Raw genomic sequence first — 27157 nt, 5'->3', positions numbered from 1 at the left:
TATAATACTTATAGTCTGTAGGCAAACCCTGGCGGAGATCTTGCCTCCGGAAGAAGAGCGGAAGAACCCCGGTTTCCGGTTGTAGGCTGTTTGTAGTCCGCGTAATATTAACCAATCACATTTGAGCCGACTGCAGTTGTTGCCAGGTTAAACGCTCCCTGTGGTGAACTAACGAGGCGGAACATAATTGGCGTCACTGCAAACTCTGAATCCATCACAATGGTTCTACATATTTACTTATATATAAACGGAAGTCGGAAACGGAAATTCACCTCCTCCGCCCAGATCAAACCGGAATGCCAAAAAATCGGGGGTCTGCCCCCAGAGGCTGTATCGCTGTCTGCTGGAAGTCAGATGCTGAATACAGCCGATGGGTTCCGAGAATGTAATACTTGTACCATTGAAAATATAATATATATTAATTGTATAAAATTATATATTAGAGAGAGAGAGATGTATTAGATTTACAACTAGAATTACTGCCTGGCATTGAATAATGGTCAAAAAGGTGTTTTTGCCTAAAATGATGATGTCATAGTGACCTTGACCTTTTGGATATAAAATGTCATCACCTCATCATTTTATCCTGTCAGACATTTGTGTGAAATTTTGTCATAATTACCATATGAATTCCTGAGTTTTGAAAAAAACATGTTTTGTCCGATCACAGAGACCTTTGGCCAGCAAAATTGTCTCATTTGATTGTTGAGTCCAAGTGGACATTTGTGCCAAATTTGAGGAAGTTCCCTCAAGGCCTTCTTGAGAATGGGACGGATTGACGGACACTGGTGTTGGTGACAGCTGTTGTTTGTGCAGAGGCATGAAGATCCTGAATGCTTTATAAAATGTTTCACTTATTTGCTGAAAAAGGTTTGTTGTAAGTCGTTGCGTCTTCGTCTGTAATTTTTGATCCGCACGTTTTGCATATAACAGTTTTTTGTTGATCACCTGTAGGGTTTGTACACGAACAAATTATCTTTGATTGCATTTTTACAACTGGCGCTGCGTAGCATAACTGCAGTTCTTCAGTGTTTTCTCCTGCATCCTGGTGCTGTCTGATTGGTTCAAGCAAAGTGGGTGTGGTGAACTAGGTGTCGACTTGATTGGAATGAATAGCATTAACGTTAGTTGATTCAGGAAATAAAGGGAAGTGAATTGATTCGTGGCTCACTTTTTAAATACCTTACTTTTAAATATTTTGGGTTGGGGGAAGGTATCAAGTATTTTCAAGTCAAAAGGCTCAAGTCCAAGTGAAGTCATGAGCCATTGATGTTAAAGCTGAGGTCGAGTTGCAAGTCCTTTTTTTTGTTTTTGTCAAGTCGAGTCTTAAATCATAAAATTCTGACTTGAGTCTGCACCTCTGCAAAAACGGTACAAATGTATTTCTGAGTACTACCTGTCAAAGTTGTACATTATGAAGATTACAACATAGTGTATATTTTAAAGATTTAGCATGTAGCACTGAGTAGGGACACTGTCTTGATAAAAACCACTCAAGCAGACTGTTTGCCAAAATGAAGGCCTGAATTTATGAAACAAGACTAAAAGCAAAACACTTCTATCTCCAAAACATCAACTTTTCCACAACGAATTTAACAGACGTTTCCAGTTTGGTCACGGTGTATTTCCTGAGTTTGACAGTGAGGTTTTAAGAGGCATTCAAAGCACGAAGGATGGTGATTCACTTAATTCTTCCTCAACTGGTATGAAGCAAGTTAACAAAACTTAAGTTGCATTTGCATTTTTTTTCATTATATCATAAAAAATGAGTTAATCAAACAGAATTTCCTTCAGAATAGTTTTATGAAGGACTCAGGGTTGCATTTAACATTGTGCTTTTCTGTCTGTGTCCATGTGTGTGTGTGTGTGTGTGTCAAGTTACTGGTGAGGTGAATATGAAAGCATGGAAGAAATGTATTCCAAGATTGTAGAAAATAGTTTAATTTCACTTTATCTAATGAAATACAAAAGTGAAAACAGGCAGGAAAAAAAAATCTCATTCCATTTTATTGATATGATCATCATTATAAATATCATTACCATTATCATTGTTATTAATTAAATGAATTCACCTTCAATTTTGATTTGTGTAAAAAAAATAAAAAAAAAAATCAATGAGCACCATCAAAGTTCATAAATAGCATTGCTTGTTATTCTGTGCCAACATTTCTGTAATTTCGGGCATTTCAGAGTAAAAAAATGAAACTCCCTGAAGTCACATTAACTCCCCTGATCTGATCTAATTCGTCACATGCTGCTGAGTGTAAACTGGGATTCATTTCCATCATTGTCACGTTATGCCTCTGTCCAGCAGGACTCCAAATGACAATGTACAAAAGACAAAAAAAAAAAAAAAGTCATAACTTTACCAGGAGAACAATAATAACAATAACCATACTTATAATAACAACAATTTCCCATAAAAACGATAATAATTAAATTGCACCATATTGCTGGAAACTGTGCCGCTTACGTTTGGACAAGCAGCTCTGCTCCTATTCGACAAAAAATGTACTGGAATGTTTGAAAACTGTCATCCGTGAGTCATGTTTTAAGAAGTATTTTTCCCGTCTGACTGCTTGCACTGAGAGAAGAGTTTTGCCTGTGAATCAAGTTGAAGTTAAAACATTAAAAAGGATTTTTGTACCATCTTTGCTTTTAGTTGCCTTGTCAAGACTACAGCTCAACCATCAAAAGAAAATCCCCCCAGCAGCCTCATTAAAGTCTGACTTTTGTGGACTTAATCCTGGATAAACAAATACTAATCATAAACCCCATCTGTGTCTGCATAAATCAATACTAACACTGTGCATTAGGGACGTGCTGTACTCAGCTCCAGGTGATCGTAACTAAAACTAAAAATGGTCGTCTTTAGCGTTAAGCAGATGGAAGAGAATCCTCGTTGTAGTGCATTGTACGTTTCTGCAAACCACAGATATGTGACATTCGTACATTATGTCCAAACATCGAACCTGTGGTTAACATGCCGTTATGTTGAGGCACAAAAACCAAAGATCATGTTTTGGCTTAAAATAGCCAGTGTTGGGGGCACAATTACAGCTGGAAATGCCCAGATGTCTTAAAACACCCAAAAAACAACTGCTTTTGTTCTACTGGTCTCCAAAAGTGGTCTACAGCTTGGCAGCCGTCTCGCCTTGGTGACACGCCATCCACCATCCCCTCCACCTCCTGATGAGAAAGTCAGCTCATATTCATGTAATAATAACTATGTCACTTTGGGGATGTGATTCATGTGAGATGTACAATCCATGGTTTGTAGAAATGTACAATGCCAACATTTTATTATGGCGACTGGGCTGCGTAGTAGGGCTAGGTATCATTAAAAATGTTCTTAACTAGTAAGGATATGATGTTTTTTTCTGAACCTTACTTTGAGTAATATGACATTTTTTTCCACTAACGAGACGCCAAAGTTCTCAAACATCGACAGCAACAGTACAAGAACTTTGCCTTTACAAAATAGTAAAAAATTTGGCAAAATTTTGTCTTAAATCTGGAACTACTTGATTATAGAAAAAGGAAATGAATCTTACGAAAAATTATCACGTATATGAGGTCAGACGTTCAGTACCAACTTGACAGTTTTTGATACTATGTGCAATAGACACATTTCAGGCAGTATGTCTTAGATTTAGATTTTGCCTTTACATTTTTAAAGGGTGCCTGAGACCTAACCTGGCTGTCACTGGATGTCAATATGACTTTAGAAAGACGCTGGACTCTTACATCAGTTACGTTGTTAAATTTTGGTAGCATTGAAAATTAGATTGATGATTTCTTAAATGTCTAATGACGATGGGTCATGTTCTCCATACCATATGATTAAATGTCATAATTCTTTGTCAAGATGATGGCACAAGACGTTTAGAAGACATTGGATTTCGGTTACTTAACACAACTTTTCATCTATTGTCAGTACTCAACGTCACATTGACACTGTACTGGACGTCAATATGATGCCAGAAAGACGTTGGACTCTTACGTCAGTTACGTCGTTAAATTTTGGTTGCATTGAAAATTAGGTTGATGATTTCATAAATGTCGTCAAGAAGATGTTTAGAAGACATTGGATTTTGGTCACTTTACAACAACTTTTCATCTGTCATCAGTATTCTACGTCAAATTGACACTGGCATTAGATGTTGTTCTGACATGGAATATTGGTCGCCCAATGTCACAACCTAAATTCAACCAACTGGCCAGTTGGGAAGATTTTTAGTGCAACCGTCTGCTTCACTGTAATTTTTCTGTACATGATTAGAATAAAGGAACTTGAACTAATGATGTAAAAGGTTCGATACCCAGCCCTTCTTAGTGGTGGAGAAAAAAATCCAACAAATACAGGAAATACTGCACAGCCGAAAATCAAAACTTTGCCAAAACAAAGGATTCAAGAGCAAAATGTCATGAATTTCAAAGTAAAACTCCCCCAAAAACCCCAAAGCTCTCAACAGAGATGATGAATTTCTGAGTAAAAGCCAAAGTGAAACACAGATGTCAAACTTATGAATGAATCAGACAGCAGTTCAGCTGGAGTCGTCCAGTTAAAGGAGAGGAAGGAAGGAGGGATGTTTGTTTCTTATACCTGGGATGTGAGAGAGGAGAGGCGGGAGGGAAGTCGTTGATGAGTCTCTTTGTAATTTTCCCTTCTCTATGGGAGACTTTGGGTATGTTGTAAATCTCTGAACACAGAACAGTACATGTAAATAGTTAACATACAAATACACATTTTCCTGATTTCAGTTTCTAGGGCCTTTTTTCTCTTTTTCGTGGCACATACAAACCACCCAACATTTAATGCATCGTCCCCCTCCTACCCCCCGTATCTTCTGTCTTTTCTCCAGTTGCTCTCTCCTCCACTTCCACATCTTCCTCCGCTCGGTTTCCATCTTCTCCCGGCCCTCGTTCTCTCCTCCTCTCTTTCTGTCCCTCTGTGGCAGTCTGTCAATCACGCCGTCGCTCTGCCTCTACACCTTGTCCAGGAGGGATCTCTGGCAGTAGAGGAGGCGTCGAGGCGTGCCATACTTCCTGAAGAACAAAAGCGCTCCCAGAGTGACCACAACCAGCACCAGCAGGAGGAGAGGGATCACCACGGCTGCCGGCCCGGCCCCGCTCTGTGATTCGTCCACCTCGATGATGATCACCTCTTCTTCCCGACCCTTCTTGGGCTCATCGCTTTCACAGCCCATCCAGTCACTGAGCACAGACTTGGGGTAGCCGGACTCCACCTTCATGTACTGGTTGTTGAACTTCCAGTACTTGTTGGCTTTGTAGAAGTAAGTGTAAGCTGAGGAAAGAGGAGAGAAAGAGTTTTTCAGGTTTTGAGGGTTGCTTTGGGCTAATCACCTGTCCTTAGCTTTGCTGCTAATTTATTCTGAAGTAAACTCACAGATCATCTGCATAAAAAATTGGCACCTAAGGACTGGACAAAGGGAGACAGAGATCCACCTGGGTACATGAGACCCTCAGAAAGAGGAGATATCACATGGAGTGCCACCGGCTGGTCCAGGAGCTTCACCTGGGTGATTGTTGGTTCAAGGCTTACTTTAGGAGGAGTCAAGGATAGTTTGAAAATCTGCTGTCAGTCGTCAGGCTGAATTATGAGCCTGGTCTTACTCCTGAGTCATCGAAATCCGGCACTTGGGCAGTGACTTGTGGCGTCAGACACTGATTAAAGAAGACGTCCGTCAATGACGGCATGATACACAGCCGGTCGCTGTTATAGTTTAATGGTGCTTGGTGGTGTCAGGGGGAAACACGGTGGGACAAGAACAAAAGTTAAGACGGTGAAAGTCTGAGAAGGGCGGGTGGGAGTGGTGATGGATTGGTCCAACTAACACCAACTTTCTTACTTGTATCTGGACGTGGAAAGTCCATGACCAAACGTCGATATGTGACAAGGTCAGAGTGAGAAAGTGTTGGAATTACGGTTACATTAAGATATTAGAAAGTAGCTGAGGCTAGAATTTGTTGTTGTTCAGATAACGTTGAAAATGAGCGAACATTAGCGCAAACAAACCATGCCTACCACTTCTTCACCACCACAGAACGCCTGTCTCTAAATTCATCTGATTGGACAATGTGAAAAAACACCAATGAGTTGAATTTTTCATCTCAAGGTGTTAAGGGCCCTTCTGCAGAATTGCGAGGCCCATATCGCAAAAAGTCAAGGTGCTCAACAGCGCAAGCAACAGCAGCGAACAAAACCCTTCACTTTTATTAAAACAATTACAAAACTCTCTGTCTGATTGGGGCCTTCTTCATTATATTCACATTACTTATGATTATTGATCAAAGTCTCACTGTGTAAATATTTACTTAAAGCCCCAGTAGTCAACCCTACAATATCGTTGCAATATCGTTGTCGACGAATTTAGTAAAAAATATTGTAATGTTTGATTTTTTTTCCATATTGCCCAGGCCTACTGCCCCAAATCTTCTCAGTTAACTGATTGAATGTTTGGTTTACAAATTGTCAAAAAATGCCTCACACAATTTCCTAAAGCCCAAAAACGACATCTTAAAAATGTTTGTTTTGTCTGACCAAGGACTGGTCAGACAAAGTTCAAACCTCAAATACATTCAGTTTATCATTACGTAAGATAAATAACAGCAACTAATGTTAACATTTAAGAAGCTGTAACTAAGAAATGTTTGACTTCTTTCCTTGATCATGACTGATTGATTGTCAGAGAAGTTGCCAAGTAATTTTCTCCCCATTGACTGTTTATCATTTCATCCGTAACTGTCTTGGAATAAAGACTTGAGGTCTAACACTTACATCCATCTTCACTCATGATGGTAGCTTTGATGTTGTCTGGTGCACCACTCCACATGCTGATGGGCTTTGGATAGCCATTGTCCACGGTGCGAGTCTGCTCGTTGAAACGGTAGTACCTGCAAATGACACCAAGACACACAACTATTAAAGCTCTACAATACAGAAAAATATCTTCTAAAAGAACATTTTTGGGTGATTCATTTGTACAACAGAGGCTGCAGGGGAACACAATGGTTCATGTCTTCAGTGTTGTTTTTGGGAATGTGAGGGTTTTCTACAGTTACACAAAATTACACATGGTAGTATTTAGGCTTGATTCTGACATTTTTAAATTTAGAGAAAAAGAAATACAAATCAAGGGCTTTACTATTTGCCTTCTTTTTCAGATATGTAGTGGTATGCTGGACCAGAATTAAAGACAAGAAGAAAAAATGAAGAAAAAAATGTGAGTCAGAGAACTGAACTTTGGGGTGCTTTCTTCGTAACATGTTAAGATAAGATAGCATATCAAAAGTACAAGTGCTAACAGGTTACTACATATGTACCATAAGCATGAGTCGTCTTTGTTGGGCGAAAGGGAAAGAGATTCAATCTCTGCATGAGTACTGCAGGAATGCCCCCATACTGTTTCATAATATCAGTGTAAGAGGACAACAAAGAAGTACACTCAGTCATTGGTCCTTTGAAATGAGGACCAAATTACAGTGGCTGAACATGCTCCAGCGGTCCAAGATGAACATGCTGCAGCTTCAGAAACAATGCCAACTCAAGAACACATAATCCAAAATAAATACAACAACGGAAACATGCTGCAAATAAAAAATGTAGAAGAAAGCCAAAACAAATTAACAGCAAACACATTGCAAATACAGAAACGATGCCAAGTCAGAAACACATAAACCCTGAAAATAAATGCAACAGTAAGGCGCTGCATATTCAGTCGCCTCTACGGAAGTTCTCTGGGCCTTTAAGGGGATATGCAGCATTTTTCTGTTGCATTTCTTTTTGGGGTTTGAGTTTGAATGGTTTCTGCACATTTTTGTTTGTTTTCAGCACATTTCTGTTGCAGTTTGTAGCTGAGTGTGAAGCGAGTGGGATGAGAGTCAGCACCTCCAAGTCTGAGGCCATGGTTCTCTGCCAAAGAACGGTGGATTCCTCCCTCCAGGTTGGGAGTGAGTTGCTGCCCCAGGCGGGGGAGTTCAAGTATCTCAGGGTCTTGTTCACAAGTGAGGGTGGAATGGAGTGTGAGATAGATGTGGTTTGGCGCAGCATCTGCAGTGATGCGGGCGCTGTGCCAGACCATTGCGGTGGAGAGGGTGCTGAGCAGGAAGGTGAAGCTTTCGATTTACTGGTCCATCTACAGCAACCCTCACCTATGGTCATGAGCTTTGGGTAATGACCTGAAAGAATGAGGTCGTGGATACAAGCAGCCAAAATGAGTTTCTTACAAAGGGTGCCATAGAGATAGGGTAAGGAGCTCAGACATTCAGAGAGAGGTCGGACTAGAGCCACTGCTCTGTTGCTTCAAAGGGGTCTGCCGAGGTGGTTTGGGGATCGGATCAGGATGCCTCCTAGGTACCTCCCGTTAGAGGTGATTCGGGACCATCCCACTGGTAGGAGGCCCCGGGGCAGACCCAGAACATGCTGGAGGGAGTACATATCTTGTCTGGCCTGAGAATGCCTGGAGGAGCTGGAAAGCGTTACTGGGGAGAGGAATGTCTGGAATACTCTGCTTAGCCTGCTTCCCCTGTGACCTGGCTTCGGATAAGTGGTTGAAAATGGATTGATAGGTGGACGTTTCTGTTGTTGTTTTTGTTTTTGATTTTCATATGTGTTTTTAAATCGGCAGAATTTCTGAAGCTGCAGCACATTTCTTCGAATGGAAATGTTTTGGGCTTTTGTAGTGCATTTGCACTTGTTGGCCACCATACCAAATTGGAGGAATAACTTGTTTCACTTCTCTTCAAATGCAAAAGGCTTGGAACGACATAGTAAAATCGATTTAACAGATCAGATTACACATATAACAAGATCACCATACTTTTAAGATGTGTGTGGTGAACCCTGAATAGAGGACAGACTCACTTAGTGCCTCTGAAGAAGTACGTCTGTCCTGTCGGTGTGTAGAAGAGAGCAGCATCGATCTTGTCTTTGGGTAGACCGGTGCCAAGATCTTTCAGGCTCTTGGGGGAGTCCTTGTCCATGGTAGACTCACTGAAAACCCAGTATCTATCACCTGGTAACATGTGAAAGAAAAACAGGATGATGACCAAAAGGGAGTCAGAGAACAGAAACAGGAATGAAAGGAAACCAGTCATGAGAGTCAACACATGAAATTCATCACGGGCGCAGCTGCAGTGACTTAATCATCCTAAACCTGGTTCTAATATAAACTCAGACTGGACCTACCCTTGAAGAAGATGAATTTCCCATCATCCCTCTCATAGGCGGCATTGATGTTTGAGGGCAGGCCTTTCCAGAAGTGACTGATTGTCATTGGGTAACCTTGCAACACCTTGTTGTTACGCACACGCCAGAACCACTTGTCCTGCAAACACACATGAACACACAGATTAGAAATACAGAAAAATATGTTCCAACATTTTTACTTAATGCATGTTAGTGGGACAAGATCTATAATTATGTCTCTAAGAACATTTGAATGTTTGAGATAAAAAAAAAAGGGTCACCTGTACCTTAAATACAAACTTCTCCCCTCTGAGGACAGCGATGGTGTCAAAGTGTCCTTCACAGATGTCTGGGCCAATGTCAGGGTACGATGGCTTTGTGGGTCGAGGGCGAGGAGGGGGAGGAGGAGGAGCCCCAGACTTGGATCCTATAGGGAAAAGTTGTTTTGAGAAAGAGATTGTGAAATGGTTAATAATTTATTTCAACATACGTATGTACCAAAACTAGATCGGTCTATCACTTTGGTCCAGACTGAAATATCTCAGCAACCACTACTTTGGTCATCTTCCTTTTGTGCTCATTTCTAGGTTCATACTTGTATTTTAGGTTTCTACTAGAACACGTTTACATGCTTTAATGGTCAAAAAACACTTTATTTTTCTCATACTGTTTGTGCTGGACACCTGTAATCACCCTCTGTCTGAAACGCTCTGTTTTAGCGCCGGTCTCTTTAAGCACCCCCTCCCAAAAAAGCTGTTTCTGGCTCTTCTGTATCTTAATGTCCCTGCATTATCTTCGTAGCTGGGGAATGACAATATGAGAATAGCAGCTCTCTCTGCCATGAAGATCACTAATAAAAGTTACAAATCACACCTGGACATGTTCCAGCAGGACGTTAGCATGCAGCTACGTGTACGTTAGCAGTGTACTTGGGGCCGGGGAATGACTGTACTGCAGTATAATTGCATTTTCTACATCTTCTAGACCAAACTATTCACAACTGGACATGTTGCAAATGGAATATAATTTGAAGTCATGGAGAAATTAACAACATCTGCTACTAAGATTACATGTTTCTCTGACGTTAGCATACATGTAGCAGTGTACTTGTAGCCGAGGAATGACTGTAACAGCGTATGGCGACATTTTCTACAGTGAAAAATCGCCAATAAAAGCTTCTAAATCAAAATCCTCACAACTTGACATGTTCCAGTCGGAATATGATCAGAAATCAAGGCAGCCAAGATGTCATTTCTGACGTTAGCATGTCGCTACTTGTAGCAGTGTTTGTAGTGAAAACACTTGTGGTAGCGTGCCTGGATCAGATGATCGCATAAAGAAATCTGTCAGCTTGTAGTTAAAGTAGAAAAAAAGTTGGAAACCTTAAGTTTTTGCTCACAGGTATTACTTTAACATATATTTACCTTGTTAAACTTTGGTAAGGTTTAACACAAACATCCGACGTTGTAACGGACAGAAATTAAGGAAGAGTATAATAGGCCCCTTCAAACCTGAGAAACATCAGCATGTTATCATTTAGTTAAAAGTTTTGCTGTGACTTTGGTCTGGTCCACAAGTTCATATTTATGTAATATTTCATCGCAGTGACAGTATGTGAATGTTCTGTGTAGATTTATGCTCCTTGAGGAGAACAGTTGTGGGTTAAAGTTTGTATAAGAGGAACATCACAGCAAATAAATCCAATAAATTCCCAGTTCCTTTAGGAGAAGTCCCCACCATAGATTGCCTGGATGCCTCTGCGGTCGTCGTCTGGGAGCTGGAAGTTTTCTGTTTCAAACCACTGGTAGAAGGGGGCCATGATGGCGGAGGGGTCGTTGGAGTGCTCCAGACCCAGAGCATGACCCAGCTCGTGCACAGCCACCAGGAAGACATCATTACCTTCAGACAGAGAGATGAATATAATTTAGTTTGCTTTCATTTCTTCCAGGATCTACAAGTCACCGTCCGCTCTTCTCTCTCTTACCCCCCTGGTCGGTGTTCCCGGTGGTCCAGGGCTCAGCGAGGTCAAAGTGAGTGTCTCCTCCGATGCCGTGTCCAGGGAAGTAAGCGTGAGCCAGGAAGCCGCCCTCGCCGTCAAACGGTGTGCTGTCGCCGTGGAAACCATCCGCGAACGAGAGCATGATGTCCGCGAACTTGTCGGTCTTGCCTCTGATCTGGCTGTAGGGGATCTCTCTGAAGGTGAGCGGGATCACACTCTCCCACACTTGAAAGGCTTTTCGGATGGCGTCATACGTGGCTCGCTCTCCAATCTTTGGGGTGTAGTTCTGTATGCTGTTCAAGAGAACATAGAGACAGGGGTTGAGGCCTGACACAAAATTATACAGCAGAGAAGTAAGAAACTAAGTAAGCGTGTAAAACAAAACAAAAGTTTTTCTCATCCTTTTTGCATTTTTTGGATATTTTGTGGACAAATCATCACATCCTCTTACGCCGAGGGGGAAACAAAGCATTCACTACCATCCTAAAGCGTCGCTATGTGGCTTTCAGCACATCAAATAAACTTAAAAATCCAGAGTTAAAGGGTATTTTCCAACCTGGACTCTATTTTCACATGTTTTTGTGTTTAAGTGACTAATGGGAACAACATTTTTTGAAAATTGGTTCAGTATTGAGCGAGAGCAGCAGCCAGACTGTGACGATAGCACTCAGGGCATGTCTGCACCGTCAATGTACGTCCACTAGAAGTGCTTGTTTTTGCCACTGACAGACGCAGACTGTTACCTGAGTGTCTCACAACATTATCGTAAGGTTCCCTACAGAGATAGACCTTTTTGTTAAAGAGTAAGATCCTTTTTGTTCAACCAGAACTCTGATTTAGTTGAAATAAACCTTTAATTCACATAGATAAATGTGAAAATATGCTGGCTCTATAAACACTAAAATTACTTTTTATTTAAATACATAATAAATTAATTATGAAGGTCATTAGTTGTGTATAATAAATCACATTCACAAAAGTATTGAATAGCATGAGTGTTTACCTGAAGGTGACCTCAGACTTGTCCCACTTCAGACCCTGCACAGCGTATCTCTTCCTCCTCAGGTTGGTTTTCAGCTCCGGGCCGAACTTATCTGGGACGCCACACCTCGGCCGGCTCATCGCCCTGGCAACAGCAAAATAAATTTCCAGTTCTTAACTATGTAAAACATTCAAACTCCACTGAAGGACACATTTTCTTGTAAATAATAACCTTGCTTTCTCGGAAACCAGGCAGTTATGTGAGATTAAAAAAAGTTTTCTGTCGATCAGGACTCACTCTATCGTGTTGGAGTCGATGGAGCCGGTGACAGTCAAACCGTAAAACCTCTGCATGGCTGATATTGCTGATTCGATGGACTTTGGTGAGCGGATGGCCTGGGCTCTGACGTCACCTGGAGGCAGGTAGCCATACTGCTGCAGCCAAGCCTGCAAGAGGGAGAAGATAATCAATGTCCATGTGTTCAAACATTGATTGAAACTTAGTTTGTGTGGACAATTATTTCATTATCTGTTAACTTTAATGTCATGACGATGATCACGTCATCTTTACACCTTAAAAAAGTTAATCTTTGTCAATTTGAGTGTTTTAGCATGATAAACTCTACATGCTCTCAGTTGAGTCTTACATTTCTACTCAGGGAAACGCTTCTGTTAAACTTTGTTTATCCCAAAATAAACCTTCTAGACCAAGTCATCGATCATCAGTGTTGCCAGATGGGAAATGTCAAACACTTGTACCAGAGGCTTAAAATTATCCTGTTTGAGGAAAATGATCATACAAGAACAAACAGGCAGAAAGGTAAAGGTGTAATTTTATAAAACACATATTCAAATAAGTTTTTGACACACCAACAAATCTACCCACATCATTTTTTTAAAGCAAGCTAATGCGTGTATGAGTGTATGAGTCCATCAGTTTGTAATAACCTAATATTACAAAACTGAATTACAACACAGCATGACTAGAAGTCTGTTAACATTCTGCATCAAAACAATTAAGGCCATAAGCTAAGCTAATTAAATAAATAAATAACTGGGCTAAAACACAACAGCCGTGCTCATGAGTCATGTTCATCATACAACAAGCATGACTGGCTGGAAAAAGGTCATGTGAGATGAGATGTGTGAACACAGATGTCAGATATGTTGCATTTTATGTCAGAAAATGAATTAAAACAAAACAGCACAGACTAAAATTAACTACTAATTGTTGCGTCACAAAATGGTCACATTATTGTACATTGTGGCACTTTTGGCATTATTAATTGTACTGCGCACAGAGAGCAAAATTGTCGCAAAAATACGAAAATGATTGCTACTACTAAGCGAAAGATATGTCAAAAGAATTACTAAATATATTCTATTAAATTGGGATAGTTCCAGGATTTTACGACTACAAACTACATAACGGTCCTTATGATATCATACAATAACGCACATACAACAGTTCATAGGATAGCCATCGAATTAGCTCCCCACGAATGACGTAGGAAGTGTAGGAAAGTCTTGTGTTGTTAAACCCATCCACCACCCAAACTGGCCTCATTACACAGACTTTCGGTCTTCACACTACTTTTTTTACGACACATGATTGCAGCCTTCCAGATTCCCGAACAATTACTGGCTCATTATTATGTTATATGAATATATATGAATTGTGGTGCATTTTCTATTTCAATGGAATTCAATTTATTTGTTGCATGAAGTCATAAATATGATTCCAGTGAGATTTCCGTAGGTATAATGACGAATGACTTCCTGATGGCATACTATGGCATCCTGTATCGTTACATTGTATTCTGTTTTAATTAAAAGAAACATGAGCATCTCAAACAGCTTCAACAATTGTATAACCTCATGATGAATATTAACATTATGAGATCCTAAAGCTGAAAGTTGTAGAAAAATATCAAATATGTAGGATCTTATACATGAATGTTCTTTTAAAAAAGAGTTGATCCACTTCAAACTACTCAAATACACATTTATAATATAACTTATGATTCTGAACCTCCAAACTTGTAATGCTTTACTTATTTAATTTGACTTTTTTTTGACATTCATGGATTAATTGATAGATTTTATTAGTACAAAAAAAGGTGGTGAGATAGCTGCCTTAAAAACACAACTGTAGTCTTTCTAATGTCAAGATTCAAGTGGCAAAATCCAAATCTTTGGACACTCAAACCCTAAAAACCAGGCAGTTATTAGGAGTTTTGCAACACAGAAAAATCTGCTTGTTTCTGTTTTACTTTCTTTGTGAGTTTCTCAGTCAGCTCGAAGTCAAACGTGCCAGAAACAACACAAAAACCACGTGAAAACATCTTAGTCAACATAAAAGAAGGGATTGGCCTCTTGTATGAGCCTGTGTGTTTGTGCTTCCAGTCACCCTTCAGAGCTTGTTTGGACCTGCTTCAGCTCAGAAGCATCACACACAGATTGCATTGTGAATAAGGGAGACAAAGTGTGTGTGTTTGGGGTTTTTGTACGACTTGTTAAGCTCTCTCCTCTGCAGCAGCCAACACACATTGAAGTAACTCAGCATGTTAAATTTACTGTCGTTCCGTCACATGACTGTGACATTATCCCGTTTATGAACTCTTAAAACCCAACACCAAATCCTTGCATGCCCCCTTTGATTTATGCTGAACTCGTTAGGGGGAACTTTGTTGTGGGGTCATAAGCAGGGACGAAAGAGGAACCGAAAGCCAAATAAAACACACAATCTAAAAGCACTGATGTCATTTCAGTCACGATGACCCAGAAGTCTGTCTAGACTATCACAGCCAAAGACAACTGGTGGTCATGACGCTGGAAAAAGCAACATTTTCAGAAACATTTGGGCTCCTCAAAGCTTGAGTTTAAGATCTCCCTGCCACTGTCTACGTCTGTCCTCCTCCTCTCTCTGTCTGCCTTCATGTCAACCAAAACCACCACTATTTATCTTTACACATGAAAGGACAGCCTATTCTTTCCACTGCCTGCTGCTGGTGGTCTAAGACTTAAAAGAATAGTTCAAGAATGTTGGGAATAGTCGCTTTCTTGCCAAAAGTCAGATGTGAAGAGTCCACTGTTAAATGTGAAGCTGGAACTAGGACGTGGTTAGCTTAGCATAACGACTGGAAATGGGGGTGAAAAAGCTAGCCATGCTTTGTCTGAAGAGAAAAATCTGCTAATAGCAATTAACAATAAATGCTAAGATGCTGTATAAGTAGAGAAGTCATTTAGTCAATGAACTTAGTAAAATCCATTACACAACAACATCTTGTGGAGTTAAAATAAGCTAACATTAGCCAGCATAAGCTAACAGACCAAGTAATGCAGCTGTAAAAAATCCTGAGTTGAAGTGTGTGTGTTTCATTGATTAAAAATGTCTTATTTCCATTCTTTAGAGAACGCATGTGTTATTTCTTCAAAATTCAGTCAGTCTTGCTTTAAATCTCACTAATTAACATTTGCTAGGCTAACTTAGGTTGTGGGCTACGTTAGTTTAGGTTGTGGGCTACGTTAGCTTAGGCTGTATATTTAAAGGAGCTCTAATAATTAGAGCATATCCATGATTCAAAGTCTGTGGCGGGATAGTCTACACAGGTTCTCAGCATGGAGGTGGCTGAGGCAGCAGCCAGCTAACAGTGCTAACTCAGTAAACAGTGCTAACAACAGCAACACTGCTGACAGAGCTAACATTGTTAACTTGAGGGGGAGGCAGCGGGTGGGTGTTGGGCTTGGCCGGTATCACATTATTACGGTTTACTAGGGTATTTAGAAATCCTGTTGGTATGATTTTCAATACCGTCAAAGATACAGACGCTAATAATTCTTTTAAAGGCAAAGCAAGGCAAGGCAATTTTATTTATATAGCACCATTCATACACAAGGCAATTCAATGTGCTTTACAAGAGAAATACATTAAAATAAAACATTTAAAGTCATATGGAGAAGCTGTATTGAGGATGTACTGTATGTAGTGCACATTATGCACCACCAGAGGTCAGTCTCTAGTGAGTGGAGCAGGAAGCTGAGCTGAGAAGGACTGCTGGTGGGGGTGGATAACGTTACAGGGCTGTAAACAGCTGGCCGGTAATGATGGAGAGTGACAGCAGGGAAAACCGCACATTTTCAAATTTAACTTGGTAACTAGCACTGTACATGGATGCCATCATATACCATATACCCGGTGACATGCCAGGAAGGTATTGAGGTATTGAAGCTGTCCCACCACTATGGGTCGGGGCAGTGTTATCAGCGTTAACGGCCGTCTAGGTACATCGGCCGAGGTCGGAGCCAGGACTAATGTCACATCTGAGTTGACCACATTACAGTACCACAAGTTGGAAAACCAAGATATTGTTAACCACACCAGTTCTGACAAAGTTAGCCACAGTTAGCAATACCAGTTGATAATAACGTGTTACGCTGTGTTGTGCTCATAGTCACTGTGGCAACACATCCACAGATAGAAGTTGAACAGTACTGTGTCTACAACTCTTTTAATGAGGCAAAAATAAGACAGAAGTGCAAATTAACAGGATATTAAAGCTTTATGTTGAAGTGCGAAGCAGCCATGTTGGATTTTGAGGTTGGGGTCTGTGAGGTTCCTCCGATTTTCCGAGTCGGAAAACTGTCTTTAGGGGACGTTCAAATTGAAATTTCCAATTGGGAACTCAGAAACTCTGAGAAATGGAACGCACCAACCCACAGAGGGACTCATAAGCACTAGCATGCACTCGCCACTGGACCGTCTACCACAACAAAGGACAGAGAAGCTTGGACTGCAACACACACAAAGGAGTGTGACTTCATTCTCTGCTCAGGACACCATTACTCGCTATATCTTTACATAGCATTAGTAGTTTGCTGCTGTATTAATGTTCTAAATTTACAGCTACAACTCCTTTAAGAGACAAACATGAGTGGTATCAATCTTCTCATCTCCTGGTTCCCTTTGTTGGAGTTGCAGAAGATTAAATACATCTTGAACTGTGTGTTTCCACTTATGTATCTGCACACAGAGTTAACACACGTCTTCATCTCCACCACAGATTAAGTTGATGGAATTACCCCGAATTCCTTCGTTAGCGTCATCTTAACCTCAGATATCTTTCTTATTCCACCATTAGTGCTGTTTTTCTCTTCAAGTCTTCCTCCATCGAGTGAAGGGAAACGCAGAGGGGGAGGGATGGAAATGGAGCAACTGCATGGGCCGGACTACCTGGCCGTATACCGGCTAGGCACACACAGCTACTGTTAGTCATGTGGTGAGCAAAGAGGCCAGAGAACAAGGTTCACTTATGACGACCTGCAGAGAGGCAACATCTCCCCCTTCCCCCATCTCTGCATCGTACCCCTAACAATTTCTTTAAGATTTCTCAGGATTATTTAAGCGTATAGTTAATCTAATTTATCCCCTGACTCTCTCTTGAGTCAATCTGCCTGCAACACCAACCAAATTTACTTTCTCCGCCTCTACACTGACTGCTGCTAGTGTGTCCTGTGGCTCCAGTGTGGTGACGCGTCTGCTTCTATAAAAACACTCCCCTGAAAAGTCTCCCCCCCACACCGTCAAGACCTCCACTTCTCTCCCCTCTAGTCCCAAACTAACTCCACACACCACCAGCACCACCACCTCCGGTTAAGACGCCAGGTATCCCAGCATGCACCCCTCCTCCCTGGAACTCCCAGCAGCCACCATCAAAGCGTCTATTTATTGAGACTTGTACATGGCTGGTATTGTTGGCCTTGGGGGTAGCTAGGTAGCTCGCTACACGACCATGTGTGGTCAAAGGGCTGGCTGCTGGTTTGGTAAACACACCGCTGAGTGTGTGCAGTGTGTGTGTGCAGTGACGTGAGGTCTAAATGTATAATGCACAGACACTGAAACACAACCAGCGTGATGTAAAGCTGGTGGAAGAGGTTGTTTCGGTGGGGCTGTGATGTATACATGGAGTCTGTGACCCTACTGTGACCTGACTATCTTAGGTATCACTGAATCAATTAATTCATAGAACATAAAGTCATTTTTAAAGCAAATTAAGCCAAACATTTAATGGTTCCTGCCACTTAAATGTGAGGATATGCTGCTTTTTGTTGTCCTCCATTCTACTAAACTGTATATCTTCATCTTTTTGGACTGTTGGCTAGACAAAATAGACAATCTGAATATGTCGCCTTGGGCTCTGGGGAAATTGTGATGGGCATTTTAAGGCCATTTTCTGTTATTCTAAAATCTGTATTCGTATGAATAAAACTGATCAAACTGATTGAAGACACTTTAAATATCAAATAACTCAGGCAGGTAAAGTATGTGCCTCCAAAGCACCACTGCATAAGGCTGCCTGCAATTATCGTCTTCTCAAGATCAGAACAGCAAAATCAAATTCTTGTGACAAGTGAATCTTAAAAGCACACTTCAAGGAGGCCCTGGTGCAACAATAAGCTGCTGGGCCCTCATTAACCCTCCATTCCTCTCATACTGGGTGGCTATGCTCAGAGGTAGTCAGTTTATCTGCTAATTGGAAGATCTGTGGTTCAATACCCAGCTACTTCAGTCTGCACATCGAAGTATCAGAACCCTAAATTGATCCAGATGGCTGTTCCATTGGTGTGTGAGAGCGTTCCACAGGCATTCTGGACTATTGGCTATGGAGGCCCATTTTTGCAAGTGTGATGAAAAAAAAGAAGACTCCGTGAGAAATTTCCTTGAAATATTGACTTAGTATCTCAAAATAATGACTTAGTATCTCTAATATTGATTTAGAATCTTAAAATACCGACCTCGTATCCCTAAATATTGACTTAGTATCTCAAAATAACGACTTAACATCCCTATGTATTGGCTTGGTGTCAAAGTAACGACTTAGCATCCCTAATACTGACTTAGTACCTCAAAAACACGACATAGTATCCCTTAATATTGACTTAGTATCTCAAAATTATGACTTAACATCCCTATGTAATGGGTTAGTGTCAATGTAATGACTTAGCATCTCTAAATATTGACTTAGTACCTCAAAGCATGACTTAGTATCCCTTAATATTGACTTAGTATCTCAAAATAACAACTGAACATCCCTATGTATTGGCTTAGAGTCAAAATAATGACTTAACATCGCTATGTATTGGCTTGGTGTCAAAGTAACGACTTAGCATTCCTAATATTGACTTAGTACCTCAAAAACAGGACTTGGTATCCCTTAATATTGACTTAGTATCTCAAAATTATGACTTAACATCCCTATGTATTGGCTTAGTGTCAATAGTATCTTAGCATCTCTAAGTAATGACTAACTGTCTCAAATTAATGACTTAGTGTCTCAAAATAGTGATGTAGTATCCCCTAACATTGAGTTTGCATTGACAAAATTGAACTAATGAAGATTTTAAAAGTAGATTTTAACGCAGACATCCTCCTTAGGCTACAGCTTTAAGTGAGGGTATCAAGTCAGTTGATTTAATGCTGGACACAAAGTGTAAGTTGTATTAGCACAACGCAGTTGATACACAGTCAACCTGCAGCTTTCAGGGCCCCTTTAAAGTTGCTCAATTGTCTCCCATCACAGGATATGCAAGTGCCATCTATTGTTATACTCTTACTCACATCCACATGACACTGTTTCCCCGATGCGACATAAAAAAATCCAACCACAATTTCCTATAAGACGTAAAAACAAATGAAATAAAACAAAAATCCCCCGCTGTGGTTAAAAAAAACAAGAATGATGACGTTTTGTTAGGAAGTGAATTTGTCATTGTGTCTGACCATCTGTCATGTGGGTGTCTATATTTATGCAACAGATCCTAAAAGAAACTATGAATTAAACTGAAATAAAGACGTGAGCTTCTGTATATTTAACTATTTAACCATGTAGTAGTGCAGTAATGTGTCTGTTAAACAATGCCAAAGGCCGTCTTTTTGTTTATGGCAATGCTGCCATGTGTCTAAACACTGTTTGTTTCAAGCTGCCTCTATAAACCTCCACTGTTTTTAGTGGGAGTCTGTTTTTTCTAGCTTGAGAAATGAGCACTTAAACCAAAACTGAGGGAAAAAATGGGCAGACAAGAGGGTGAAGGACAGGAGAAGATGATCTAAAGTGCAGAGTTACATTAGCAAAGGAGAGGTAAAGACATTAGAAGGAAGAGCAGTAAAAGAAAAGTGGAGAGAGAGAAAGAGAGAGAGGTTGGGAGCATGGCTGAATTTAAATTTGAGGGACTGAGTCAGTTGTTCCTCTCGCTCGGTGCCAACGGAAAAAACTGAGAATTCTGCTCATGAGTGCCTGAATCTCACATTGCCTTCATTTCTTGGCGTCTCTGACCCAGTTAGCACTCACATCAGCGCCGTGCGATATTATTTCTGCATTTACATTTCTGCTGGGTCAAACGGGTCAAATAAAAATCACTGGATCGTTTTATACTGCCTTAATGAAAACCCACTTAACTGATGCAGGCCAGCAGCAACTGGTACGCTAATTCATTTTATATGGTGGTAGATAAACACATATAGATCAAGGTTTACTGCAACATAGGACACTGCTTGTATGCCAGTAGGTCCATACAGAGAACTACTGGTGGAATATATAAGTATGTTTACTAAAGTACTGTACTTAAGTAAAAATTTGAGGTACTTTTTCCTTCCCTTAGTATTTCCACCTTATCTTGCAAATGTTGTACTTGTCCTGAAATACATTTCACAGCTTGCATACCAAATAGCTCCACTCAGAGCAGGTACAACATTAAGATGATGAGCACCACTTTCTAATAAGGTAAGATCTTTTAGCAGTGGGGGAAGAAGTATTTAAGTGTTTAGATCCTTTACTTAAGTAAGTAGCAATATCGCAGTGAAAAAAATGCTTAAAGAACATTATTAGCAGCAAAATATACAAACACATCAAACACAAACGTCTGCAAATGGGCCATTTATTTATGAGAGATGCAAATTTTAAAAAAGGCTAGTAAGTAGACCTTGAGTTGACATTGTTTTTGTCAGCTATTTGAATTTGTATGAAGGCGATAGGGCTGCTTGATAATGGAAAAATTCATAATCACGATTATTTTGGTCAAAATTGAAATCACAATTACTCAAACGATTATGTTTTGACTTTGAAAACATGCTGTATTTATTATTTATTTAACAGTGAACGAGGCTGGATGCTTATTTGTTGATGATGTATTTAAAAAAAAAATACACAGGCCTAGTTGTGGCACTATGTGGCGCGCTAACATTGCTTAAAGGACCAATCTGGGGTAAAATTGATCTGGGGTGTATTCCTGGATGATCCCGAGTTGAAACGTGCCTTGGGAAGCAAAATCATGCGAAACGGATGTAGGGCTTAGACAGCTTCAGCGCATACTAGCCGAATGGCTCAAACAGCTAACTCTAAGGGCATAGCGCGGAACCCCACTTAAAAGCTATTGTTTAACCCACTTCCAGTGCACAGAATTGCACCACACTTTGGTGGTCGACTGCGACGGGCCCTAACATCAAACCAAAAGCATCGAGAAATTCTGAGGTTATCAGAGAGTTTATTTAAAAAGATTGTTTCACGATCACCAGACGATTAATTGCGCAGCCTTAGAAGGTCATCATGTAAATTTATTGATTGGCTACCAGGTCCAACAACAATAATTGTGCATAACAAGCAACAACTACTTTAAATACTCTCAGGGGGTGGTGGAAGAAGTATTCAGAGTCTTTACTCAAGTAAAAGTAGTAATACCATACTGTGAAAATAATGCGCTACCAGTAAAAGTCCTGGCTTAAAAACCTTACTTAAGTAAAACTCTAAGAATTCTTAGTTAAAATGTCCTTAAAACTCCACAGTGTAGGATTTAGTAGCATGTAGCGGTGAGGTTGCAGAACTGAAACATCTACCATGTACCAAGCGTCACTACAGTCGCCAACATGAAAACATGAACAGCCTTATCAAGAGCCAGTGTTTGATTTGTCCCTTCTGAGCTGCTGTAGAAACAACATGGCGGACTCCATAGAAGAAGACCCGCTCTGCATGTAGATATAAACGGCTCATTCTAAGGTAACGAAAGCACAACAACTGACTGCAATCTAATGAAAAACAGTTATGAATATAAGGCTACAAACCATTTCATGTGGTGAAAACAGTTTCCATGACAACTGAGCAAACTCCATTGGCTGATGTAGACCATGAGATGCGAGAAAAGGCTCCAGAAAAAGCCAGGAAGTAGACCTTGAGTTTACATAGTTTTTGTCAGCTATTTACATTCATTATGAAGGTGATCATGTTAATTTACTTACAATAATTATTGTATATATAACTATTAACAATGGATTTGAAATGTCTTATCTGTCTTAAATCTTCCATGAGAGAGCATTTTTTTAATATTCAGGATTTTTTAGTGTTGTTTTATCCTCTGCATGGAAAATTTGAGCACCTACCCTCCAGACAGTGATAGATTTGGAAAGGCCAGGTGTAACAGGCCGAAAACTGTTAAATGCTGATGATGACTCAATTGATGATTAGTTGCCCTTTTAACGACTGGGGGTTTTGGTGATGACATAGGCTTACTTTAGGTTTCCTGTTGACAGTAAAGTGTATTCATGTATTTTGTCATGTTTGTCATTCTTGAGTCCGTTTGCCTACGTCTCTGTAGGTAGCTCTGTGTTTTTCATCTGGCTGTAAGACATTTCCTCTCAGGGCAGATCGAGTTGACATTAAAATGATGTTAAAAAAAAAAAAAAAACAATTACAATCGTACTTCAGTAAATGTACTTAGTTACTTTTGGCAGGTGGTTGTCAGGTCTTTAAGCTGAATTTGGTTCAGCACATCTGGCCTTTAAATTAAGTCAAAACCAACCAGCTGAGCACCTGAGACTAAAAATAGTGATGCATTATCTTCAAAACCTGCATCTCTGACATCACGTTGGAAACTCTCCCTCTCTGATGTCCTCTGTGTTAACAAGGTGGGCCATTGTCGTGGGTGTAGAGCAAAGATAAGCTCCCTTCCTCCCTTGAAGTCCATCAGTTTCTCATTAAGGCCGATTCCAGCTGATTATTTTGACATTTCTTAAGTGACAAACCTGCTGCCTGTCAGAGCAGCGTGCACCAGATCTGGAGCGAGGCCCCTTTTTCTTTTGATGCTACATCAACAGCCACTCCAGCCGAGATAAAGAGAAGTGAACCCAGATGTGTTTTGACCGGATCTGCAACCCTCTGCTGGGATCACGAGACATGTGTCTCCAGATGGCGAGGGGAAATCTCCGGATTTTTTTTCGCCAGATATGGAGAGATCCTGCTTTAGACCCTGTTGTTTTCTTTGCTGCCCGCTTCCTGTGCTCGCTAAGCTTTTTATTCAAGTCAAAAAAGGTTAGACAAGGCAAAAGCGGTGAATGAAAACAGATGCCGGGAGGCCGCGAAGGTACTCGACTTCAGCAGAAGTCATTTTCAGAGAAAAGGGGAAGTCTTATTTTTCTATTGGTGGAGCTTCTCTTTTCACTCTGCGTGGATTAAGTGGGTTTACTTTGTCGGAGTGAAGTCAGAGAGGGATGTTCAGATGTTGAGCAACACTCATGAACCACAACATTCCTGTAAACTTTTTCTCTGTCTGAGCCCTTCTTTCTCAAACCCCCCTCAAAGTTGCTCCATCAGCTTTAATTAAACATTTGTGTCACTCGCTTGTTTTGTCTTTGTTTCTCCTATCTTTCTTCACACACAGACACATCTATCTTTTGATCACAGGGTTCATGTGCAGCTCTCAGGTGATGTCATCCTGACCCCATAATCAACTCTTATCCTCTTTCTGCATCAGGCCTGACTGTGTCTGACAGCACAGCACCGTGTGTCACATTAAATCCTACACTGTGGCTTATTATCATTTTAGCACCCAAGTAATATGTTTTACCAGTATAATACACGGCTGTAATGTTTTCTCATTTTGTTTACAGACATTCATCACTGTGTTGGTGTGTCCGCCACAGGAGGGCAGCCGTCTGTGGCGTCGTATAAACTGTCTGGCTCTCTGAGTTATCCACCATGTCTGGCTTGACTCACACGCCAGCAACTTGTGGTCAGTGACTAAGGTCCTCCTTCGCTTCTTCGTGCATCCTATTCCACCCAGAACTAGCACAAACTCTTGTATATTTTAGGCAGGTTGCAGCTAATGGACTTTTTGCTGTGTGAATCAATTTCCTGTGACAGCTGCCTGTTGGTGGTGCATCCTGTCTTCTACAGAGAAACACCTTGTATGTGCAGTTTTCTGACGGTATGACTGGATGTGACCAAACATCACATCAAACACCCTTATGACCGCTGGAGCTAGAGCAAATGTAACATGGGCTGAGAGCCGGAGGCGCCCACGTTGCTCATACCCAATTATTTACAAAGCTGCATGCGACCTCATGACAAAATATGTTGTTCAGTTGAAGGCTGCACTTTAGTGTCTCCAGGCCGCAGTTTCACAGCCTGAGGCCTCCAGTCTGGAGCGCCTCATGTCCAGCTTGTCGTGAATGCAGACCAGCTTCCCTGCCTGTGTAGCCTACACAGGCAGATGTAAACCATTAACCCCCTCCCCTGTACAGTACCACCACTACCCCCCTTTTTTTCTCAGAACAAAGCAGCTCAGCTGAGGTTTCTGCCCCTGCATGGCTCGATCTCCCCCTCCTCCCTCACAAGCCACAAGAGTTAAGACTCATGACATTTTTTCTCTGGATGAAGTTTCATCTGTTGTTGCAGTTTCTGCTCAGACGGACAGCTCTGAGTGCAGAGCGATAACCATCAGGAGTGTTTGGGGAAGGCAGAATAAACATGGGAACATAAACAGTTCCTCCCTAACTACTGGAAGATTAGAGACAACCTCCATTAGAAAGACACCACAGATATCAGCTATACTTCCCTGTTGTGATACAAAGAGTGGTGCCCCCACATTTTGTTTTTCATAGGGGTGGCCAGATGGGGCTACTGAAAATCTTGGGGAGGCACATCAAAACCAAAAGCCATAACTGAATTTCAGGGATTCGATTATGCTGTTGAGGCTATATGTGACTACAGGGATTGCATACCGATATACTTTAGTTTCTTATTTCACTGTTAATATGACTAATTATCTAACTACAACATTTTGAGTTCCTAATCAATACTGCTTTAATGTGTTATGTAGCTGTATGTACACACGTGACAATTAGTTGTTCTTCAAATAGGCTGGTAGACCTTTTCCTTTGAAGGACAAATATACTGCTTTAATTTAGTGGACCTAGCTAGCACGAGACGCCAATATGAAGTCAGAAAGATGTTGGATTCTTACGTTGGAGAGACGTAACATTTTGGTTGGAATGAAAATCGAGTTAATGATATTTTGAATGTCAAACTATGTTAGCATGTCACATAGCTGGGTTTTGTTCTCCATACCTTCGAACTAAATGTCGTTATTATACATCAAGATGACGTTAGCATGAGACATTATGGAAGTCATTGGATTTTGGGGACTTCAAAGCACAACTTTAAGCCGATAAAATATAAGCATCATCAATTGGCATTAGCCTTTGTCCTGACATTGAATTTTGGTCACCCTATGTCACAACCTAAATACAATCGAATAGCAACGTTTAATGACATTGCTAGTGGGCTATTTGGCCTTCTAAAGTTTAGAGGAGACTCATGGGTACCCATAGAACCCTCATCTTGAGGTGAGAGTTAAAGGGACCCCTTTAAAAATGGCCATGCCAGTTGTTCCCTCGCCAAAATTTAGCCTAATTTTCAAGCGTTATGTAGCCACTTTCCGAAGAAGCTAGCATGACATAGTTGGTACCAATAGACTGCTGGGGTTGTCTAGTTTCTGAACGTACCACTATCATCTTGCTTGCTTAAAGGATGAGTGCCATAGCCCTTTAAAGACAATAGTATCGGCCTCAAATTATTTTTGCCAGGCAGTGGGGGGACCAGCAATGGGTGGCTGTGGCCCCCTTGGCCACCTCCTGGGGTCGCCACTGGATACAATAAGGTTTTGTAGAAAGTTATAATTAGAAAACAACTAAAAACAACATTTGAAAGTTAAGGAAACTGACAGATTCAAGTTGTTTACTCATAACATATTGCATTTTCATTGTTTAAAGTAAATGAACAGTGATTTTTCCATTCGACTCACCTCTGCTTTCAGTACATTCGCAGTGACGGAGGTAAAACCAAAGCAGCAGAGACCACAGGCCAGGGTTAGGAGCTGGGGCAGCATTCTTCTATCTGCAAACTGCCCCGGAAAAAGAAAAGATCAAGAAACTAACGTTCTACAAAACTCCCGCCGTCCTGACTGCAAGTGACGAAAACAAAATCGCTGCTCCGTGACGCTTTTAAAACGTGGCAGAAAACTTTTTCTCGCCTCCGCATGAACACTTGAACGCACCGGGCAGCCTTTGTTTACCAAGCGAGTCCTCTACAGTCAGAGCTGAGCTGAAAACACCGAGCAAAACCCTAAAAGCATCGGACAGCTGTGACAAATGCTCAGCTGGTGTTGACTAAAGCTTCATAGTTTGGGCTTACTGTCCTCTGGTGGGGTTGTCTACAGCGTGTGGACGTGGTCACGAGAGAAAGAGAGAAAGGGAGAGAGATGGATTTTCCTCTGGGTCCTCCTCCAGATGTGCAGACGTCATTTTTTTTCACGGTTGACAAGGTTTATTAATGTGTGGATTAATGATACATAGACAAATATGACCAAGACAATCTAAAGGGATCCTACATCATTGTAAAGAAACATTGAGAAGATGTTTAACTCTGTGGTTTGATTTACTTTGACTCTTTTATATGTTAAAAGACAACATTTCTGTATTTAATAGGGAAACTAAGATATTTTAATGCTAAGTAAAATATCACAATTTTAAAAAACAACAGCTCCGTGACAAGTAAGAGTTCTGCATCCAGAATATTTAACTTGCAATCCTGTTTAAAGGAGCAGTGTGTGGGGTTTAGTGCCATCTGGTGGTGAGGATT

General features: G+C 40.8%; 1 protein-coding gene across 1 annotated transcript; it reads right to left on the bottom strand.

Annotated features, from left to right (window-relative positions):
• Positions 1-1925: 1925 nt before the first annotated feature.
• mmp14a (matrix metallopeptidase 14a (membrane-inserted)) lies at positions 1926-26763 on the bottom strand. Its single transcript, XM_033609990.2, has 10 exons — positions 26322-26763; positions 12490-12638; positions 12214-12336; positions 11196-11503; positions 10949-11110; positions 9499-9638; positions 9212-9350; positions 8888-9038; positions 6803-6918; positions 1926-5308 (listed from the first exon to the last, which is right to left on the bottom strand). Exons 1-10 carry the CDS (start codon positions 26403-26405, stop codon positions 4989-4991), a joined length of 1692 nt encoding a protein of 563 aa, XP_033465881.1. The 5' UTR covers positions 26406-26763; the 3' UTR covers positions 1926-4988.
• Positions 26764-27157: the final 394 nt, after the last annotated feature.

Source organism: Epinephelus lanceolatus, chromosome 22, assembly GCF_041903045.1.
Source record: "Epinephelus lanceolatus isolate andai-2023 chromosome 22, ASM4190304v1, whole genome shotgun sequence".
In the NCBI taxonomy this organism is placed as follows: Eukaryota; Metazoa; Chordata; class Actinopteri; order Perciformes; family Serranidae; genus Epinephelus; species Epinephelus lanceolatus.
This window is presented reverse-complemented; position numbering and strand designations above follow the sequence as displayed.